The 17,708-nt window shown below is 45.2% G+C and overlaps 2 protein-coding genes and 1 long non-coding RNA gene across 3 annotated transcripts in view; 2 read left to right on the top strand and 1 right to left on the bottom strand.

Moving 5' to 3' along the window:
- The window catches only part of Asxl2 (ASXL transcriptional regulator 2), a 236,140-nt gene that overhangs the window by 147,151 nt on the left and 71,281 nt on the right, over positions 1–17,708 (bottom strand). The window lies entirely within an intron of this gene.
- Positions 1–17,708, top strand: part of LOC143270197 (uncharacterized) — a 128,316-nt gene that overhangs the window by 57,089 nt on the left and 53,519 nt on the right. The window lies entirely within an intron of this gene.
- Positions 1,654–6,812, top strand: LOC102913059 (uncharacterized). The gene has a single exon (XM_076559142.1). The coding sequence runs from the start codon at positions 1,654–1,656 to the stop codon at positions 2,956–2,958; it is 1,305 nt and encodes a 434-aa protein (XP_076415257.1). The 3' UTR covers positions 2,959–6,812.

Genomic DNA, 17,708 nt, shown 5'->3' with positions numbered 1-17,708 from the left:
TAATTTCCATTGCATTTTGATGTACTGGACTTGGAATAATCCTGATGTGTTTTGTGGCTTGATTCTGTGACCCCAAGGTCATGGTCAGTGTTCCCATGTCTTTATGCTGAGGCTAGGGAATCATTTCCACAGCTTCCACAACCGTCTGCTGTGCCCCTCGACTCATACATCCTGGTCTTATGGCTTCATAGTTATGCAGTGTATCCATCTTCACTGATTCCATGACTTGGTATTGTGGCTTTGGGGCTATTCCTACTGGTTCTATGCCATGTGGACTTAATTTGTCAATCATCCTCATGGAATCCATGACTTAAAACAATGCCTCAGGAGTTACCTCCAGGTATCTGTGACTTGACTCTATCTTGAGGCCATGCTCTTTAATTCCATGGTTTGATGCTGATGATGGGTTACTTTTATTGATTCAATTCCTGATTCTGGAATCAAATTTGAAAATTTGATACTAGACAGTGCTGGTCCTAAGACGTTCCCCATGGACTCTGGTGTTGATACCACTGGTTTCTCATTTAAAGGAAACTGTTGGCAATCCATGCTTTGCTGTTGGGAGCCTAGTCTCAGCTGCATAGGCTTTTTTTCATGAACACATGGCTTCTGTGCAAAGGAAGTCTTAGTACGTTGAGAACAGTGGCATGGAGCGAACTCTAAAGGGTTCACACTTGGAGTCGGTGAACCTGGCTTCAACTTCACAGATTTAACTTTTTGAAAACAAGGTTCTGGTGAAAATTCCTTACTTCTCAAGTCCTGCAGACTGCAGCCAGGTGTCAGTTTTACAGAATTTGTCAAACAAAGCAATGGCTGTTTGCTCATCTCTGGAGACATTCTATCTTCAGGCAGTGGTGTTAGTGAAACTCCCACAGATTTCACACCATTTGACAGAGGCCTCAAAGTGAACACAGGTTGTGCAGTTTGCAGCCACGACCCAAGTTGGTTCTTCAAAAATGGGATCTCTTGGCTGCAGGAAGTTGAGAAGAGAGCATGCTGACCTAGGAAACCCTGACAAGGGATAAAATTCCTAAAGCAATGGAGCCATCAACCAGCTTTCTGATGGAAGAAAGACCTACTATATTGTTTGTGATCTGGTTCCTGCTTCCTTTCCTGGTTGCCTGAATTCTCTGTGACCACTGGATAAAAGTATATTCAGTTCAACTGATCTCAGTGGGAAGTCGCAGAACAAACATGTGTTAATATTGTGGAAACCCTTCCACCTGTGTGACAGGGAATCACCCCACACCACACAGTACAGTGGGCTGCGCACACTAGCTAGTAACATTGTGTCCAGGGGGAGGAAGGGAAAGTGCCTATGGAATGCAATAAGATAGCAGGGTTTGTATTGAAGCCGGGGGTAAGTGCTATTAAAATGCATATATATGCTGATTTAGAAAATATCTCTGTCTGCGGGGAAAGGCAGGCTTAGGAATTATTGTACTGTGTTTTTAAGCATAGTGTAACCCTATGGGAGGTGCTCTTTTCATTCAGGCCTCACTAGCCAATCAGGCCCTCTAGGCGACCTGTCAGTCAGAAGTGGTGCAGGGTCCTTGTAGCAGCCAGCTTCAGGCTTGACTCCGAAGAGGAGAAGGTGCCATTGATTCTGTGTGCTGTGTTGTGAATGCAGCTGCAGGAAGCTGAGCAGAGAGCATGGACAAGCTGGGAACCCACAACATGAATCCAGTGACATATAATGATGTACATGTTGACATCACTCATGATGAATGGGCATTGTTGGATCTGGCACAGAGGAATCTCTACAAAGATGTGATGCTGGAGACCTATATGAACTTCAATGATATAGGCTACAATTGGGAAGATCTTGAAGTAGAAGAACATTGTCAAAGTTCTCAAAAACATGGAAGGCACGAAAGGAGTCATACTACAGAGAAGTCATATGAACATGCTCAGTGTGGTAAAGCCTTTGTAAATCACAGTCATCCTCCAAGGTATGAAAAAACACATACTGGAGAGCGACCCTATGAATACAATCAATACATTAAAGCTTTTGCACAAGACAGTCGTCTTCAAAAGCATGAAACAACACATACTACTAAAAAAACTTATGGATATAATCAATGTGGCAAAGCCTTTGCCCATCGAAATATTCTTCAATTTCATAAAAGAATACATACTGGAAAGAAGTCCCATGAATGTAATCAATGTGGTAAAGCCTTTGTTCGTCATAGTCATCTTCAAGAGCATGAAAGAACACATACTGGAGAGAAACCTTATGAATGTAATCAGTGTGGTAAAGCCTTTGCTCGTCACAGTGCTCTTAAATTGCATGAAAGAATACATACTGGAGAGAAACCTTATAAATGTAATCAGTGTGGTAAAGCCTTTGCTCAAAATGGTACTCTTCAAAGGCATGAAAGAACACATACTGGAGAGAAACCCTATCAATGTAATGAGTGTGGTAAAGCCTTTGCGCAGCCCAGTCATCTTCAAGGACATAAAAGAACACATACTGGAGAGAAACCCTATGAATGTAATCAATGTGGTAAAGCCTTTGCACAGTCCAGTGATCTTCAAGTACATAAAACAACACATACTGGAGAGAAACCCTATGAATGTAATCAATGTGGTAAAACCTTTAGTCGTCGCAGTAATCTTCAAATGCATAAAAGAACACATACTGGAGAGAAACCATATTTATGTGATCAGTGTGGTAAAGCTTTTGCTCATTACAGTCATCTTCAAGGGCATGAAAGAAGACATACTGGAGAGAAACCCTATGAATGTAATCAGTGTCATAAAGCTTTTGCTTATCACAGTACTCTTCAAAGGCATGAAAGAAGACATACTGGAGAGAAACCCTTTGATTGTAATAGGTGTGGTAAAGCTTTTGCTTATCACAGTAATCTTCAAAGGCATGAAAGAGCACATACTGGAGAGAAACCCTATGAATTTAACCATTGTGGCAAAGCCTTTGTTCATCACACTGCTCTTTAGTTGCATGAAAGAACACATACTGGAGGTGAAACCATACATTTGTAATAAGTGTGGTAAAGCTTTTGCTCATCACAATGCGCTTCAAGTTCATGAAAGATGACATAATTAAGAGAAACCCCATGAATTTATACAGTGCGGTAAAGCCTTTGCATAGCCCAGTAATCATCAAGTATATAAAAATTCATACTGAAGAGAAACTATGAATATTATCAATGTGGTAATGCCTAGTGAAAACACAGCAAACGTATAATTGTAAAGCTTTTAGTGTGTAATTGGTCTTTAATTGGTAAAACCTTTGAATATAACATTAGATGTTGAAGATCTGAAAAAAAAAATCTAATACCAAAGGAAATCTGAATATATATGAATTGGTATGATCTTCAGCCAACATAATTAAATTCAATTACAGAAGATTAATTATTTTGGGGGAAAAAAATGGGATCTCTTGAAACTCTGCCCCTATCGTTAAGTGAGATGACATCACACCTTGAAAAGGTGGTCCAGATTTCAACAGAACAGATTTTTGACATTGAGATTCTGACCCGGGGTCAACTCAAAGGACTTCACGTTTTGCCACTGTGGCCCTGGACTAAGCTTCGCTGGATTTCTGCATTGCAATTTTAATCCTGAATTCAATTCAGAAAAATTCACACTCTGTACCTGTGGCCCAAGGTTGTATTCTACAGGTGCTACATCTATAATATTTGACCCTGGAGTTGATTCAAACTTCAGGTCTTGCACGTGTTGACCTTTGCTAACTATTATAGGCATCTCTCTTTGAATTCCTGTCCCTGAGTTCAACTCAGAAAACTTCATACCTTGAAGTTTTGGAGCTTGTAAATGTGGCCCAGGGTTGTATCCGGTGGAATTTACAGACTGTGACTCTTGTCTTCTAGTACAGGAAGAAGAATCCACATCTTGCCAATGTGTTTTGGTATTGCCCCGAACAGAACTTACACACATAATCTGTGGTGCTGGAAATGTTGTACCAGGATTCATACCAAGAAGAAGTGGCTCAAGACTACACCTATTATTAGAATGTTCACACTGAGGGTTTGGCCCTGGATTGAGTGAAGAAGGATTCACACCTTGATAATGTGATTTAGGATTGCGCCCAGTAGAACCTACACACTGAATGTGTGGCCTTAGAATTGATGCCCATTGATTCACACCTTGCATATATGCTTCAGGATGGCACTCAGTGGAATTCACACATGGAGGACTTGGCCCTGGGGAACATGCAGAAGAATTCACACAGTGAGGACTTAGCTCTGGGGTGCATATAGAACAATTCACACACTGAGGAGTTGGCCCTGGGGTGCATACAGAAGAATTCACACACTGAGAACTTGGCCCTTGGGTGTATACAGAAGAATTCACACACTGAGGACTTGTCCCTGGGATGCATACAGAAGAATTCTCATACTGAGGCCTTGTCCCTGGGGTGCATACAAAAGAAGTCACACACTGTGGACTTGGTCTTGGGGTGCATACAGAAGAATTCACACACTGAGGACTTGGCCCTGGTGTGCATACAGAAGAATTTACATCTTGCCAGTTTGGCTCATGGATGCATCCAGTATAATCTGCACTTTGCAATTTTGGTCCTAAAATGCATACAGAAGAATTCATTCCATGTAAATGTGGCCTAGGATTGCACACAGACTTTATTTATTTTATTTTATAATTTAATTTAATTTTACATATCAGCCACAGATTCCCTTGTCCTCCCCCCTTCCATCCCTCCCCAACAGCTTTCCGCCCAGCCCACCCCCCATTCCCATCTCCTCCATGGCAAAGACTTCCCTGGGGATTGAGTTCAACCTGGTAGATTCAATCCAGGCAGTTTCAGTCTCTTCCTCCCAGGCTGAGCCAGGTGTCCCTGCATAAGGCCCAGGTTCCAAACAGCCAGCTCATGCACTGAGGACAGGTCCCGGTCCCACTGCCTGGATGCCTCCCAAACAGTTCAAGCTAATCAACTGTCTCACTTATCCAGAGGCCCTGATCCAGTTGAGGGCTCCTCAGCTATTGGTTCATAGTTCATGTGTTTCCATTCATTTGGCTATTTGTCCCTGTGCTTTTTCCAACCTTGGTCTCAACAATTCTTGCTCATACAAACCCTCCTCTTTCTCGCCAATTGGACTCCTGGAACTCCACCTGGGGCCTGGCCGTGGATCTCTGCATCCGGTTCCCTCAGTCATTGGATGAGGTTTCTAGCAAGACAATTAGGGTGTTTGGCCATCCCATCACCAGAGTAGGTCGGTTCGGGCTTTCTCTCAACCACTGCCAGTAGTCTACCATGGAGGTATCTTTGTGGATTTCTGTGGGCCTCTCTAGCACTTTGCTTCTTCCTATTCTCATGTGGTCTTCATTTATTATGGTCTCTTATTCCTTGTTCTCCCTCTCTGTTCTTGATCCAGCTGGGATCTCCCACACAGACTTTATACATTGAGGGTCTGGCTCTGGAATGCACACAGAGGAATTAATATCTTGCAAATATGGCCCACATTTACACCCACTGGAGTTTATATATTGAGAATTTGCATTGGGAATGCATGCAGAATTCACATCTTCCAAGTGCTGCCCCAGGCAGAACTCCTTAGATTTTATACCTTTAAGGTCTGGACCAGGGTGCAACTCAGATAATTCTACATTTTGTGTTCTGGTGTTAGGTGCCATAACATTTTTACAGTGAATCTGTGGCCCTGTACTCGGGTCACAGGATGCCCTACCTTGCAGTCTAGGCTTATGCTTGAATTCCAGAGTCAGCTCATCTGGCAGCTTGGTTTCTGTGCGCCCCTCAGAAGGTTTTATCTCTTGCAAATGTGGCCCAGGGTTGATGTCTAAAGACTTAGGACTTGTTCCCAGGCCCAACTCAGAGGACATCTGCCACACCAACTCCAGTGTCATCCGTGTGACATGAACAATTATGTCAATAATAATGGACGGGAGATACGTGTCCCACAGGACTAAGCTCCCTGGAGGTCCCTGGCAGAGTGCCCGTGTTATGCTTCCTTCTCAAAGAGGACGTACTTCACAGATCATGAGCTCCTTGGGCTATGGGTTCTGTATAACTGCTTTTCTGATAATGTTCTAATTAATCTATGAATCACAGCAAAAATTAATGAATGCTTAGGTTGTGAACTATGGAGGAAAGGGGAAGCTGGACATAGATCTTTATCAGATATAGCAGAATGAGCTATTTCTTAAAATCCCCAAAATAAAGAAAGAAAGGTTCAGGCACTTCTAGGGAATGAACACTCACCCACTAGAAATCCTTTAGGAATCCCAACTAAAGTGATTTATGGTAGAAAATGTTATCTCATAGGAGGCAAATGGTGGGCCCCTCTGTTGAGGAAGTTCAGCATGGGAAACTTAAGGACTAGAGCAGAACCCCTTACAGGCGTAAAAGTTCAAGAGTCCATATTCCAGCAGATAAAAAGGTTTTATATTAGAAGAGATATGTGGTGGAGAACTGAAGAAAGACTTAGAGAGGGTCTGCAGCATCCAAATTGGCTAAGTGGGCCATTGGAACCAGAAAAGTGGAAGCGTATAACAAACTAGAAAACTGCTGAGATAAGATGAAGGACACACTGCAACCGCAAAGAAGCCTACACAAGTCTAGGGACTGTACTCCGTTTAGAAACCACAGACTGCTCTGTGGGTCATAAAGTTCTTGTGGGTGAAGGGATATGTCTAGGGCCTATTAATAATTGTGTGCTTGCTTTTTTTTAAAAAAAAGATGATGTAATTGAATTATTGCCAAGCTCTTGTTCCCTGTATGACTTGATAGTTTTCTTTTCTGTATATAAACTACTGATTTGCAGAAGTAAAATTGCAGCAGATTCAAACCACTTCTGAGTGTGTTGTCTGTCTGTCAGTCGCCGAATCCTTGCCTTCCTGACTACCCAAGCCCTGGTTCTCCTAAGGTCATAGTACCCCCGGTGGGCCAGTCCATGGCAGGTGGCACCTGAACAGGGACCCTTGGGACAGGTAATTCTCTCCCCCTTCTTTTTTTTCTTTCTTTCAAGGTCTAGGATCAGCTCTTGCCAGGAAGCTGCAGTTCCACCGATAAAGGATCATCGGTTAAGGGCAAGTAATCTTGAGGTAACATGGGGCAACATGAGTCAAAACAGGAAAGGCTGTTTATGTCAGTGTTTAAGCATATGATGGCAAGCAGGGGATTAAAAGTATTGGAGCAATCACTGGGAGAGTTCTTTGCCTTTATTAAAAAAGGTGAGTCCTTGGTTCCCTGAGGAAGGCACCCTTACCCTGCCAGATTGGAAACGTGTGGGGAAGGAAATGAGAAAATATGTTGAGAAAAATGGTGAAGGGGAACTCCCTCCCCATGCATATCCATTGTGGTTGCAGATGAGGGAGTTACTAACTGACTCTACTGATTTTGAAGGTCTAGCGCAGGAGACAGGTTCTGTACATGAGGCTGAGCCAATATCATCAAAGCCTAAATCATATGGTACCAGCTCAAGTAAGCCCTCCTCAAGTAGTAAGGAGCTGTTATTAGAAGTTACCTGTAATGTGAAAGCCAAGAACGATGATGACGATGATGACTGGGACCTAGATGAGGAGGCAGCTAATTATGGCTCCTCTGAGGATAGGGACCACCATCACGGTCATTTCTATCCCATTAAGGCTGTGAAGCAATAACCTAAAAGACGCCCTCTGATCCCCTCTGGCTTTGGAGGAGCTATGGAAGAAGCAAGGTGAACTGGGGATGCTACATTCCCCTTCCCGGTGGTGGAAGCCTTAGGTGGGGAAGAACCTGCTTGGGAACCTATTCCCCTTAAGACTCTTAAAGAACTACGGGCAGCTGTTAAAACAGCTGGCCCATCAGCACCATATATCATCCAGATATTGGACATGGTTGCCAGTTTATGGCTTACACCTTGACTGGCATCAGACAGCAAAGGCAACCTTGAGCCCAGGGGATTATATCCTCTGGAGGACAGATTATGAAGATAGGTCTAAAGAGATTGTGACTTCCTTTTTAAAGAAAAGAAGAGCCAAACCAGATATGGATATGCTTTTGGGGACAGGAGCTTATGCCACTCCTCAGTCTAGACCTCCATTCCTAAAGATGTCCTGGAGGCTATTACCCTCAATGCAGTCAATGCATGGAAAAAATTGCCTACTCTTGGAACCAAAGGAACTGCTCTCTCAGGTATAAGGCAATCCAATGAGGAGCTCTATCAAGACTTTGTCTCTAGACTAGAAGAGGCAGTTAATAGAATGATCCCCCCCTCAGAGGGGACTGGCATGCTCCTTAAACAGTTGGCATGGGAAAATGCCAACCCCTGTGTCAGGATCTTATCAGATGTGTGAGAAAGACAGGTACTCTACAGGACTATATCAAGGCTTGCATGGATGCCTCACCAGCAGTTGTCCAAGGTATGGCATATGCTGCAGCTATGAAAGGACAGAGATTTAGCACCTACATAAAAAAAAACATATGGGGGCAGCAATAATCCCCAGAGCCCACCTGTTTCAAGTGTGGGCAAGCAGGCCACATGCAAAAGGCACGTACAGAGCAAGGCAACAAGGACCATAAAAATACGGCTCCTGGATTATGTCCACGGTGTCAGAAAGGAAGACACTGGAGGAATGTATGCAAATCCAAGTTCCACAAAGATGGAACTCCTTAACAGGAGAAAAAGGTGATAAGAGCACTAATTCAAAAAACTAGAAGAGGGGCATCCTCTCAGCCCCGGTAATTCAAGAGAGGCTAATACAGACCTCGTCCCTGAGGCTCCAGAATTTACTATCCATGACTTACCTAGAACAACACCTGGAAGTGCAGGACTAGATCTTACAAGTTCACAGGACGTCATCCTCTCCTCATGGGATGGAGTGACTACAGATTTGGGTAAATTACCACAAGGTACAGTGGGACTTATCATTGGAAGTCATTCCAATTACAAAATTTAGGGACTAGGTGTCATGCAGCATATCAATGTATTTGTGTCACTCCTCTGCCTTATAACGCTAGTCAAAGTTGGGAAAAGGTGAAGAATCATCTGCAAGGAGTCTGGAAAGATTCAGATACCACTCATGACATGGAAGCTTTGCAGAAAGATATGGCGGCTATGAGCAAAGCTCATTTGGAAAGTGGCTTGAGCCGTTCCTTTCCCTGGTCCTCTCTCTGACATTTAACAGAATACCCAAAGTTTCAGTTATTTTTTTTTTACTCTATTTTATTTGGTGTAAATATATCAACTACATTTGTATTTATTCCCTCCAAAAGGACGGCACTATCAGCTCTGGTACCAATTTTAAAGATAGCAGCAAAATCTCTGCCACTCTATCATTGGAAGTGGAGTCCATTCACATTTTCTCTGAGTCTAGGTTCGCCCTACTGTGATGGTCTGAATTAAGAAATATTGCCCCACAGGCTCCTGTCTTAGTTACTTGATTGCCGTAAAGAGACGCCATTGACTAAGGCAACTTATAAACGAAAGCATTTAATTGAGGAATTGCTTACAGCTTCAGAGGGTCGGTCCATGACCATCATGGTGGGAAGGACGGCAGCAGGCAGGCAAGCATGGTGCTGGAGCAGTAGCTGAGAGCTTACATTACCCACAAGTTGGAAGCAGAGTCAAAGCTAGCTGGGAATGGCCTGGACTTTGGAAACCTCCAAGCCTGCCTGTCCCCAGAGACATACCTCCTCCAACAAGGCCACAGCTCCTAATCCTTCCCAAGTAGTTCTGCCAACTAGGAACTAAGCATTCAAACATATGAACCTATAGGGGCATTCTCATTCAAACCTCCACAGCTCCCATAGACCTTGGTCCCACTTGGTGGTACTGTCTGGGAAGTGGTTGAACTTCCAGGAAGTGGACCCTTGCTGGAGGAAGTGCATCACTGGGGGTGGGATTTAAGCATTAGTCCCACTCAATTTCCTGTCTGCTCTCTGCTTCAAGCTTGCTTTTGAGGATATGGACCTTTAGCTTTCCGTTCCTGCCGCCACACCTGCCACCCGCCGTCACATCTGGCACCCACCACTATGCTTCCCCACCGTGATGGACTCTTGTCCCTCTAAACCGTGAGCCCAAATAGACTTCCTCCTGTGAGCTGCTTCTGGCCATGGTGTCACAGCAACAGAAAGGGAACTAATATACTGTGATGCCTTTGACTAGGGCTGCTATGGAAGTGAGGCTGTACAAATTGTGCAGTGGGACCTTAAGAGACCTGCATCTTTTACTTCTGTGTCTGAAGTTAGTCACTTACATTCCCTACTGGTAATCCTGCTGTCCTGCAGATAGAGATGCCATATGGAGTGCCATGTGCTCAGCTGAATGCAGCTGCATGGGACATTCCAGTTCATGGCCCCCATGAGTGATCTCAAATGATGCTGTGTATAGCAGCAGGGCTGTCCTGACGATCTCAACAGAATTATGGAGGTCCCCAATTCTGAACAGACTCAATAACTGTTGCACATATCCACTACAGTTCAAAGACTTGGTCATGAATCAGCCAGTAACTAAAACAGCAGATTCTCCAGAAGCATTTGCTGATATAATGAAAGAGGAAGAGTCACCTGGTTAGGACACTGGATGCGATGATACTTCTTGATATCTGTCTTCCACTTGTGCAGTACCTCCTGGCTGAACGTAGGTAACCCAGGGCGAGTATATTTTAACTAGAAGACAAGAAACATTGCCAGAATGCAACTCCCAATGGTAACACCCCCAAACTTCGTGCCTACTGTAAGAAACGGATAGTTATTTCCACCATGCATGTGAATGCGAATGTAGTGTCTGCAGAGGCCAGGGAGAGGCTTTGGATCTGCTGGAGCTGCAGTTACAGGCTGCTGTGAGCTGCCAAATGTGGGTGCCAGGAACAAAATGGGGGTCTTCTACAAGAGCAGCAAGTGCTCTTAGCTACAGAGCTATCATTTCTGACTGCTCATCCATAGGACCAGGGTTCAATTCCCAGTACCCACGTGGCAGCTCACAACTGTCTATAACTCCTGTTCCAGGGGATCTGAAGCCCTCATACAGACATACCTGCAGGGAAAACACCGATGTACATAAAATAAAAATAAATAAACTAAAAAGGAAAATGCAAATAGAATAATTCGCGAAGTGGCATTGCCCTTCTCTACTGTTCTGTTTGTATAAGTTTGCCTCAGAGCCATGGCAACATCACACACACATACACAGTGGTGATTTGCATGAGAATGGCCCCTAGACATCACTCCAGCTGATCCTGATGCCTTGCCTCCCCTGATCCAACATGCCACGATAGTGATGGACTCTTACCCTTTGGAACTGTAAGCCCCAAAGAAACCACTTCTCTAAGTTACCTCAGTCATGGTGTTATATTACAGCAACAGAAAAGTAACTCATAATCTCAACCCCCCTCCCTCTCCCTCTCCCTCTCCCTCTCCCTCTCCCTCCCTACCTCCTCCCCCCCCCCTCTCCTTCTGTGTGTGTGTGTAAAATGTTATTTTCAGACACTATTCTTGTCACTGTTTCCTAACTAATACAGTATAATAATTATTTTGTATTTCCGGTGCAGGGTCTCATGATGTGGCCAAGGCTGGTCTTTAATATGCATGCTCTCCCTCTTGGTCTCTCCAGTGCTCTGTCCACCACCACACATGGCTCAGAAACACTTGTAAAACAGTGTATCAGCTTTGTATCAGCTAGTTAATCTAGAAACAATTTAAAGTATACAGGAGGTGTGCACAGATTTAGGCAAATACCATACCACCTGGTATAAGGTGTTTGAGCATCCATAGAATACCATCCTTTGTGAGGTTTTTCTACAACTAATTCCTCATGAATTATGAAGGAAGGCTGTGCTGATAGTAATACATTTTTCTCACAGTACAGTTTCAATGAATGACTACAAAAGCTATGAAATAAGTGAAAGTGGGTCATTAAGTAGCACCACAGTTACACTTACTGCAGGAAAGGTTCATCAATGAATGCTGACCAAAGCGGGTAGAGTATAAGACAGAGACCTTTGTGCAGGCTTGGCCTCTACTCCAACTATGCACTAATTAAGGGACCAGTGTAATTTTATCACTGAGTTACCCAGAAGACACACCCTTGCCAACTGATCAGTTAGCACCACAGAAACTTTTGTGATCACGTCAGTACCATGTACCTTCTGACTCAATGCATCAAGAATGTCCAACATTGCCTGGATGGTGTTTCCTTGGAAACCATATGGCCTTCAACCTAAGCTCAAGAGAATGCCACACAAATCCATACAGGGAAACATCTATAAAATATCGAGTAGCAGCAACACATGACCTTACCTTCCGATCATCAGGTACCAGGTCCTGGAGCACCTTCCTCTTTGGCCATTCCTTGGTCAGCTCAGCAGAGGCCAGCTCCTGCAGATGGTACACAGCTATCTTGGCAGAACGCCGCTGAACTCAGCCTCCACCCTTTGCTTCCAGACTCATCTCCTTCAAACAGTCTGTCTGTCCTGATTCTGGGAAGAAGACCTGCAAGAGTGAGCCGTGAAAACAAAGTGGCTTCAGTCACAGCCAGTGATTACACATGATGTCCTTCTTAGCAGGATAAAGTCTATGACACTAGTACACAGGGGTAAAGACTGGCAGAGCCTCAGAGTTCACTGGCCAGCCAGTCTAGCTAACGAAGGCAAGTCCCAGAGTCATCGCGAGACTCCACCTTTAAAAATAAGGTGGAATGAAACTGAGAAAAGACACTCAGTGCAGACCTCTGACTTCAACATGCATGTTCACACATGTGCATGTACACCTACACATGTATGTGTACACACACACAAACACATCCACACACATATTCCCCCACCACACACAAAGGGTAAGGCAGAAGGAGGAGATAGCTCAGTCCGTTAAGGTTGGTCCCCAAAGCCCACATTGAAAAGACAGGTGTGGTGGTACACACTCGTAACCACACTCATAACCACACCACTGGAGGAGCCGAGGCAGGAAGACCTCTGGGGCTTTCTGGCTGGCTACCAAGCCTAGCAGCCTGGCAGACCTAGGCCAATGTCTCAATAAAACGGGGACAGCTACTGAGGGATGACACCTGAGGTTGTCCTCTGGCCTCCACATCCGCACACCCACATGCACCTGCACACAAATATGTACATGCACACACATGCACAAGCACACAGACAAGTGTGAAAATGTAATATAAAAACGGAGTCAAGACCAAAGAAAAAATGAAGAACAGAGACATTCCTACAAAAAAAAATCTAAATATGAGGGAATGTTTTAGTTTTAAAAATATAGTAATGGGGGTTGGAGAGACTGCTCAGCAGTTAAAATCATTTGTTTCTTGCAGAGGACCTGGATTTGGTTCCCAGCACCCACATGGTGGCTCACAACCACCCATAACTCCAGTTCCTGGGGATATGACACCCTCTTCTGACTTCCATGGGCACTAGACACTCATGGGGTGCATATACACACATGCAGGGAAAATATTCATGCATATAAAATAAATCTAGAAAAATTAATATAATAACTAGGGTTTGGGGAGATGGTGGACAGATAAAGTTCTTGTCACGCAAGCATGAGGGTTGGAGTTTGTACCCCAGCACCCACAGAAAAGCTGGGTAGGCACAGCAGCCACTGGTAACCCCAGCACTTAGGAGGCAGAGACAAGGACAAGCTGGCTAGCTAGACTATCAGAACCTCTGAGCTCTGGGTTCATTGAGCAAGATAACCCACCTCAATAAATAAATAAATACGTGATCAAGGAAGACAGTCAAGGTCAACTTCAGACCTTCAAATAAGCACACATACATGCATGTGTACCTGCAAATACAAGTGTACCTACACACACAGGCAAACACATATGTTGTGGTGGTTTGGATGAGAATGGCCCCCATGAGCTCTGATGTTTGAATACTTGGTTTCCAATTGATGGAACTGTTTGGGAAGGATTAGGAGGTGTGGCCTTGTTGGAGGAGACGTGTCACTGGGGTGGGCTTTGAAATTTCAAAGGATTCTTGCCATTCCCAGTGTGCTCTCTCTGTCTGCTACTTGTAGATCAAGATGTGAGATCTCAGCTGCTCTGCCACGATGAACTTTGACCCTCTGGAACCATGAGCCCAATTAAACACTTGCTTGTAAGTTGCCTTGGTAACTAAGACATATGTGCATCATGCTCTCTCGCTCTCCCGCCCCTCCACGGAAGAGACAACAAAAGCCTTCAAAGAGTAAACAGGACACAAATGAGGAAGCAGGATCCACAGAAGATACAAGGAGGAGTGTCAGGCACAGCACACATCCTCAATGTCTTGAGAAGAATCAATACTCACAGGCCCGTGCTCTGACCTCATGTGATACGCAAGCCCAGCCTTTGACCTGTATGGTTTTCCACAGTGGTGACATTTCAGGGTCAACTTCTCATGCCTCTTTGTCACATTTTCTAACATGGTACAAATATCCCATGATGCTGGTGAAGGTACTGGAGCAACTCTGAGCATAGGAAAGAAGCCTATGTTAGATTGATCCCTAAATTTCTCAGAAATCATCATGCACCACAAACCACAAAAAGACAGTGAGACTGCAAGATGCTCACCTGCAATTCCCATTGGCACAACCCTCCTTCTCCTAGGCAACCCTGTCTATGAGCCATATTGTCAATCAGTTCACTGATCACTGAGAAAGTATAACCACACACCTACTCTGTGTCAGAGCTTCCTTCTTGGATTGTGACCCAGTCCCACACCAGTATCAACTACCCAGCAACAACCAGTTCATCATAGTATGAGCTCATGAGAATCACCTTCATCCCGCTAAAGAAGCAGCTCCTTTGTGGGGCTGGAGAGATGGTTAAATGGTTAAGGCCACTGACTGCTCTTCCAGAGGTCCCAAGTTCCATTCCCAGCACCCACATGCAGCTGACAACTGTCTGTCACCCCCAGATCTGACCCCCTCACACAGACATACCTGCAGGCAAAAAACCAATGCACATAAAATAAAAGTAAATGAAGAAAAAGTAGAGGAACCAGCAGCAGAAGTAGCTGCAGCAGCCCTTTCAAGCAAGGGGGATGAGGGAGAATATACTTGTGAAGAGAAAAAATAAAGAACTATCAATGACTACAAGAGATCTGAAAATGTAGGTACCATCCGACGCCATCAGATGGCAGAGGAGGAATTCTGCAAGGGAAGAGGAGGACGGATGGGAAAGAACAACAGACAGACAGACCTGAGACTCCGGGGAGAAGGATCTGCTGCCCCGGGCTCTTACCTCACGCATGCACCTGAGCTTTCCCATTCTCTTTAGAACTGTTCGCAGCCGCTCCCTCTCGCTTGGCTCATTTACTTCATCTCCTGCCTTCAAAATTGGCTGAAAAAAAAATTAAACATGATTTATGGAACAAAAACATAACAGCACCCCCACTTCCAGATGGCAGGAAGTAAGTACAATGGACACACTAGTTCTCATCTCTACCTCCCATTAGAGGATTAACCTAAACAAATACCCTATGGTCCAGTGCAAAGATTTCACCCTATGCAATTCCAGCAATGAAGAGTCTTACCTCCTCTATTATGAGGTACAAGGGCCAGATCAAGCTTCATTGAGCTGTCTATACTCACTAAGTAAGAGACACATAAAACATCACAACAGAAGGCCAGCCAAGATGGAGGAAGCCAGAGATTTACTGAACTCCTTGTCCCTGCATCTTCACAGCAAGGATCAGCAGCATCAAGTGGGGAAATATTTCAGGACGGACTGCTGATCCTGGCTCCCAAGCAACCTGAAGAAGCACCAGGTGTGCATATACTGAGTACATGCAGCAGCCTGCATAAACTCTGCTGCAGCAGCAACAAATGATCTGAATGCAGCCACGGGAGCTGGGCTGTAAATCCTCCTCAACGTCTGGCTGAAAACCTACAAGATGCTTCTCTGCGGCAGGAAAGACCCCAGTGGTGGTGTGCTCCACCCTGAGAATTGGACCCACAGAGGCCAGCTTCTCTTACTGTGTCCTGGGCTGCAGCACCAAGGATTTCCCAGTTGCCATAGCTGCAGCCTGGCCTTAGGTCTCCTATATGCCCAACCTTCCAGCAGATACTGTATCCTCCCCGGGTTCCACAGAGCTCTTCTCAGCCTTCCAGAGATTCCTGGTCTCTTGCTTGACATCAGAGTACCAAGAGGGAGATGGCATTGCAGACATGGAAAAACCACGCTTAGGATAATTTAGATCACCCAAGAACTGGAGTACAGGCAGTTGTGAGCTGCCCGATGTGGGTGCTGGGAACAGAACTCAGGTCTTCTGCAAGAACACTACATGCTCTTAACCAGTGAGCCGTCTCTCTGGCCTCCTCAGCCCAGGATGTTTCTGACTCTTTAGGGAATCCTGTAGATCCCAAGGAGGTCTTCCTGTTGAGCAACTTCTGTGTCTTATACGCTCTGTCCCTCTAAATTGCTAGAGATAGGCCTCTGCCACTTTCACTGAGCTGACCCAAAACTATTGTTAATGTCCCCACAACTCATCATGTTGTCTGTGGATTTCTAGTCTAGAAGTGGAGTTGTTGCTTGTGAGTGTATTTCCTTCCATGGATAACTGCCCACAAGCTCTCTGGGTGTCCCAGGCTGTTGTCCCCCATTCCTATCATTCTGAGTTAAAAAAAAAAAAATTGTCTTGGTTGAGACAAGGTTTCGCCATGTGGCCCAGCCGGATGGCCAGGTGTAACAGCAATCTCCCACCTCAGCTTCCTAAGAGCTGGAAGGGCACAGGCCTGTGCACTGTGAAACTTTTGAAGATTTTCTTCCCTTCTTGCCATAGTTTTAATATTCATTTCCCTGATGACCAATGGATTGGACATTCTCACATGTTACCTGAATATCTGAAATGCTCACATGCAGCTAGGTGTGATGGTAATACCAGCGTTTGAGAGGTAGAAATATTAGGATTAGGAGTTCAAGGTCAGCCTCAGCAACACAGGGAGTTTGCGGCCTGTCGTGGGTGGCTGTTTGTGCCTTGCCCTGAAGCACCGACCCGAGTGAGGCAGCAGGTAGCTGCGGGGGACCTGCCCCTGGGCCATGGCCACCAGGGACCCTTAAGACCTGGGATGCATGTACGTATGTGCGCTCTCTTCTCTTCGCTACCTCGTGGTCTTGGATGCTGGTGCTGATCAAGGCAGAACTCTCCTGAGAACCCCATTGGACCGTGCCCCACCCCTCCGGGATTCCACAACCAACTCCTTAATTCTGGTTGTGAGTTAACCCCCAAATAAATTCCTTTGACCATCAAATAGACTGTGGATTTCTGCCATTATCTGGTGCTCATGTGGGGCAAACTCCAAATGCCCAGGTGACCTCTGCCCTCAGCCTCCATGGCTGCTGTGGCACACTTTCCACACTTCCTTGTCTCTTTTAAACTACCCGTTCCTCCTGGGGACTCGGTGCTTACCCATTTGGCCCAGTCGTGGGCATCAGTTCCCTATTTTGAGTTACTAGTTGCACCTTACACACTCCTCCCCCCAAGCCGGGTCCTGTATAGCCTCTGAGTAACACCTAGTGTGTGCAGGCGTGAGAAGAGGTGGCTGCCTGCCCACCCCTGGCTTCCCCGGTCCTGCCTGCAGCTGCCGCTGGCCATTGCTAACTTGTTCGATGGGTCTTCAAAGCCAAAAACGTCAGGGTCTTCGGCAGGAACTGCTTCAGTGTGACACCTGCAACACTTGCTGGCTGACCAGCGTTACACCCAAAAAAACATCTCAAGAACTGAAACACCAGCAATCAAGGATTTCATACTTGATAATTTTACACCTTAAA

The sequence above is a fragment of the Peromyscus maniculatus genome, chromosome 22 (genome assembly GCF_049852395.1).
Source record: "Peromyscus maniculatus bairdii isolate BWxNUB_F1_BW_parent chromosome 22, HU_Pman_BW_mat_3.1, whole genome shotgun sequence".
Lineage (NCBI taxonomy): Eukaryota > Metazoa > Chordata > Mammalia > Rodentia > Cricetidae > Peromyscus > Peromyscus maniculatus.
Note: the sequence above shows the minus strand (reverse complement) of the source record. Positions and strands in the feature narration are given on the sequence as shown.

Excerpts from the sequence above, each read along its gene's own strand:
- LOC102913059 (XM_076559142.1), top strand. The coding sequence starts at position 1,654 with ATGGACAAGCTGGGAACCCACAACATGAATCCAGTGACATATAATGAT.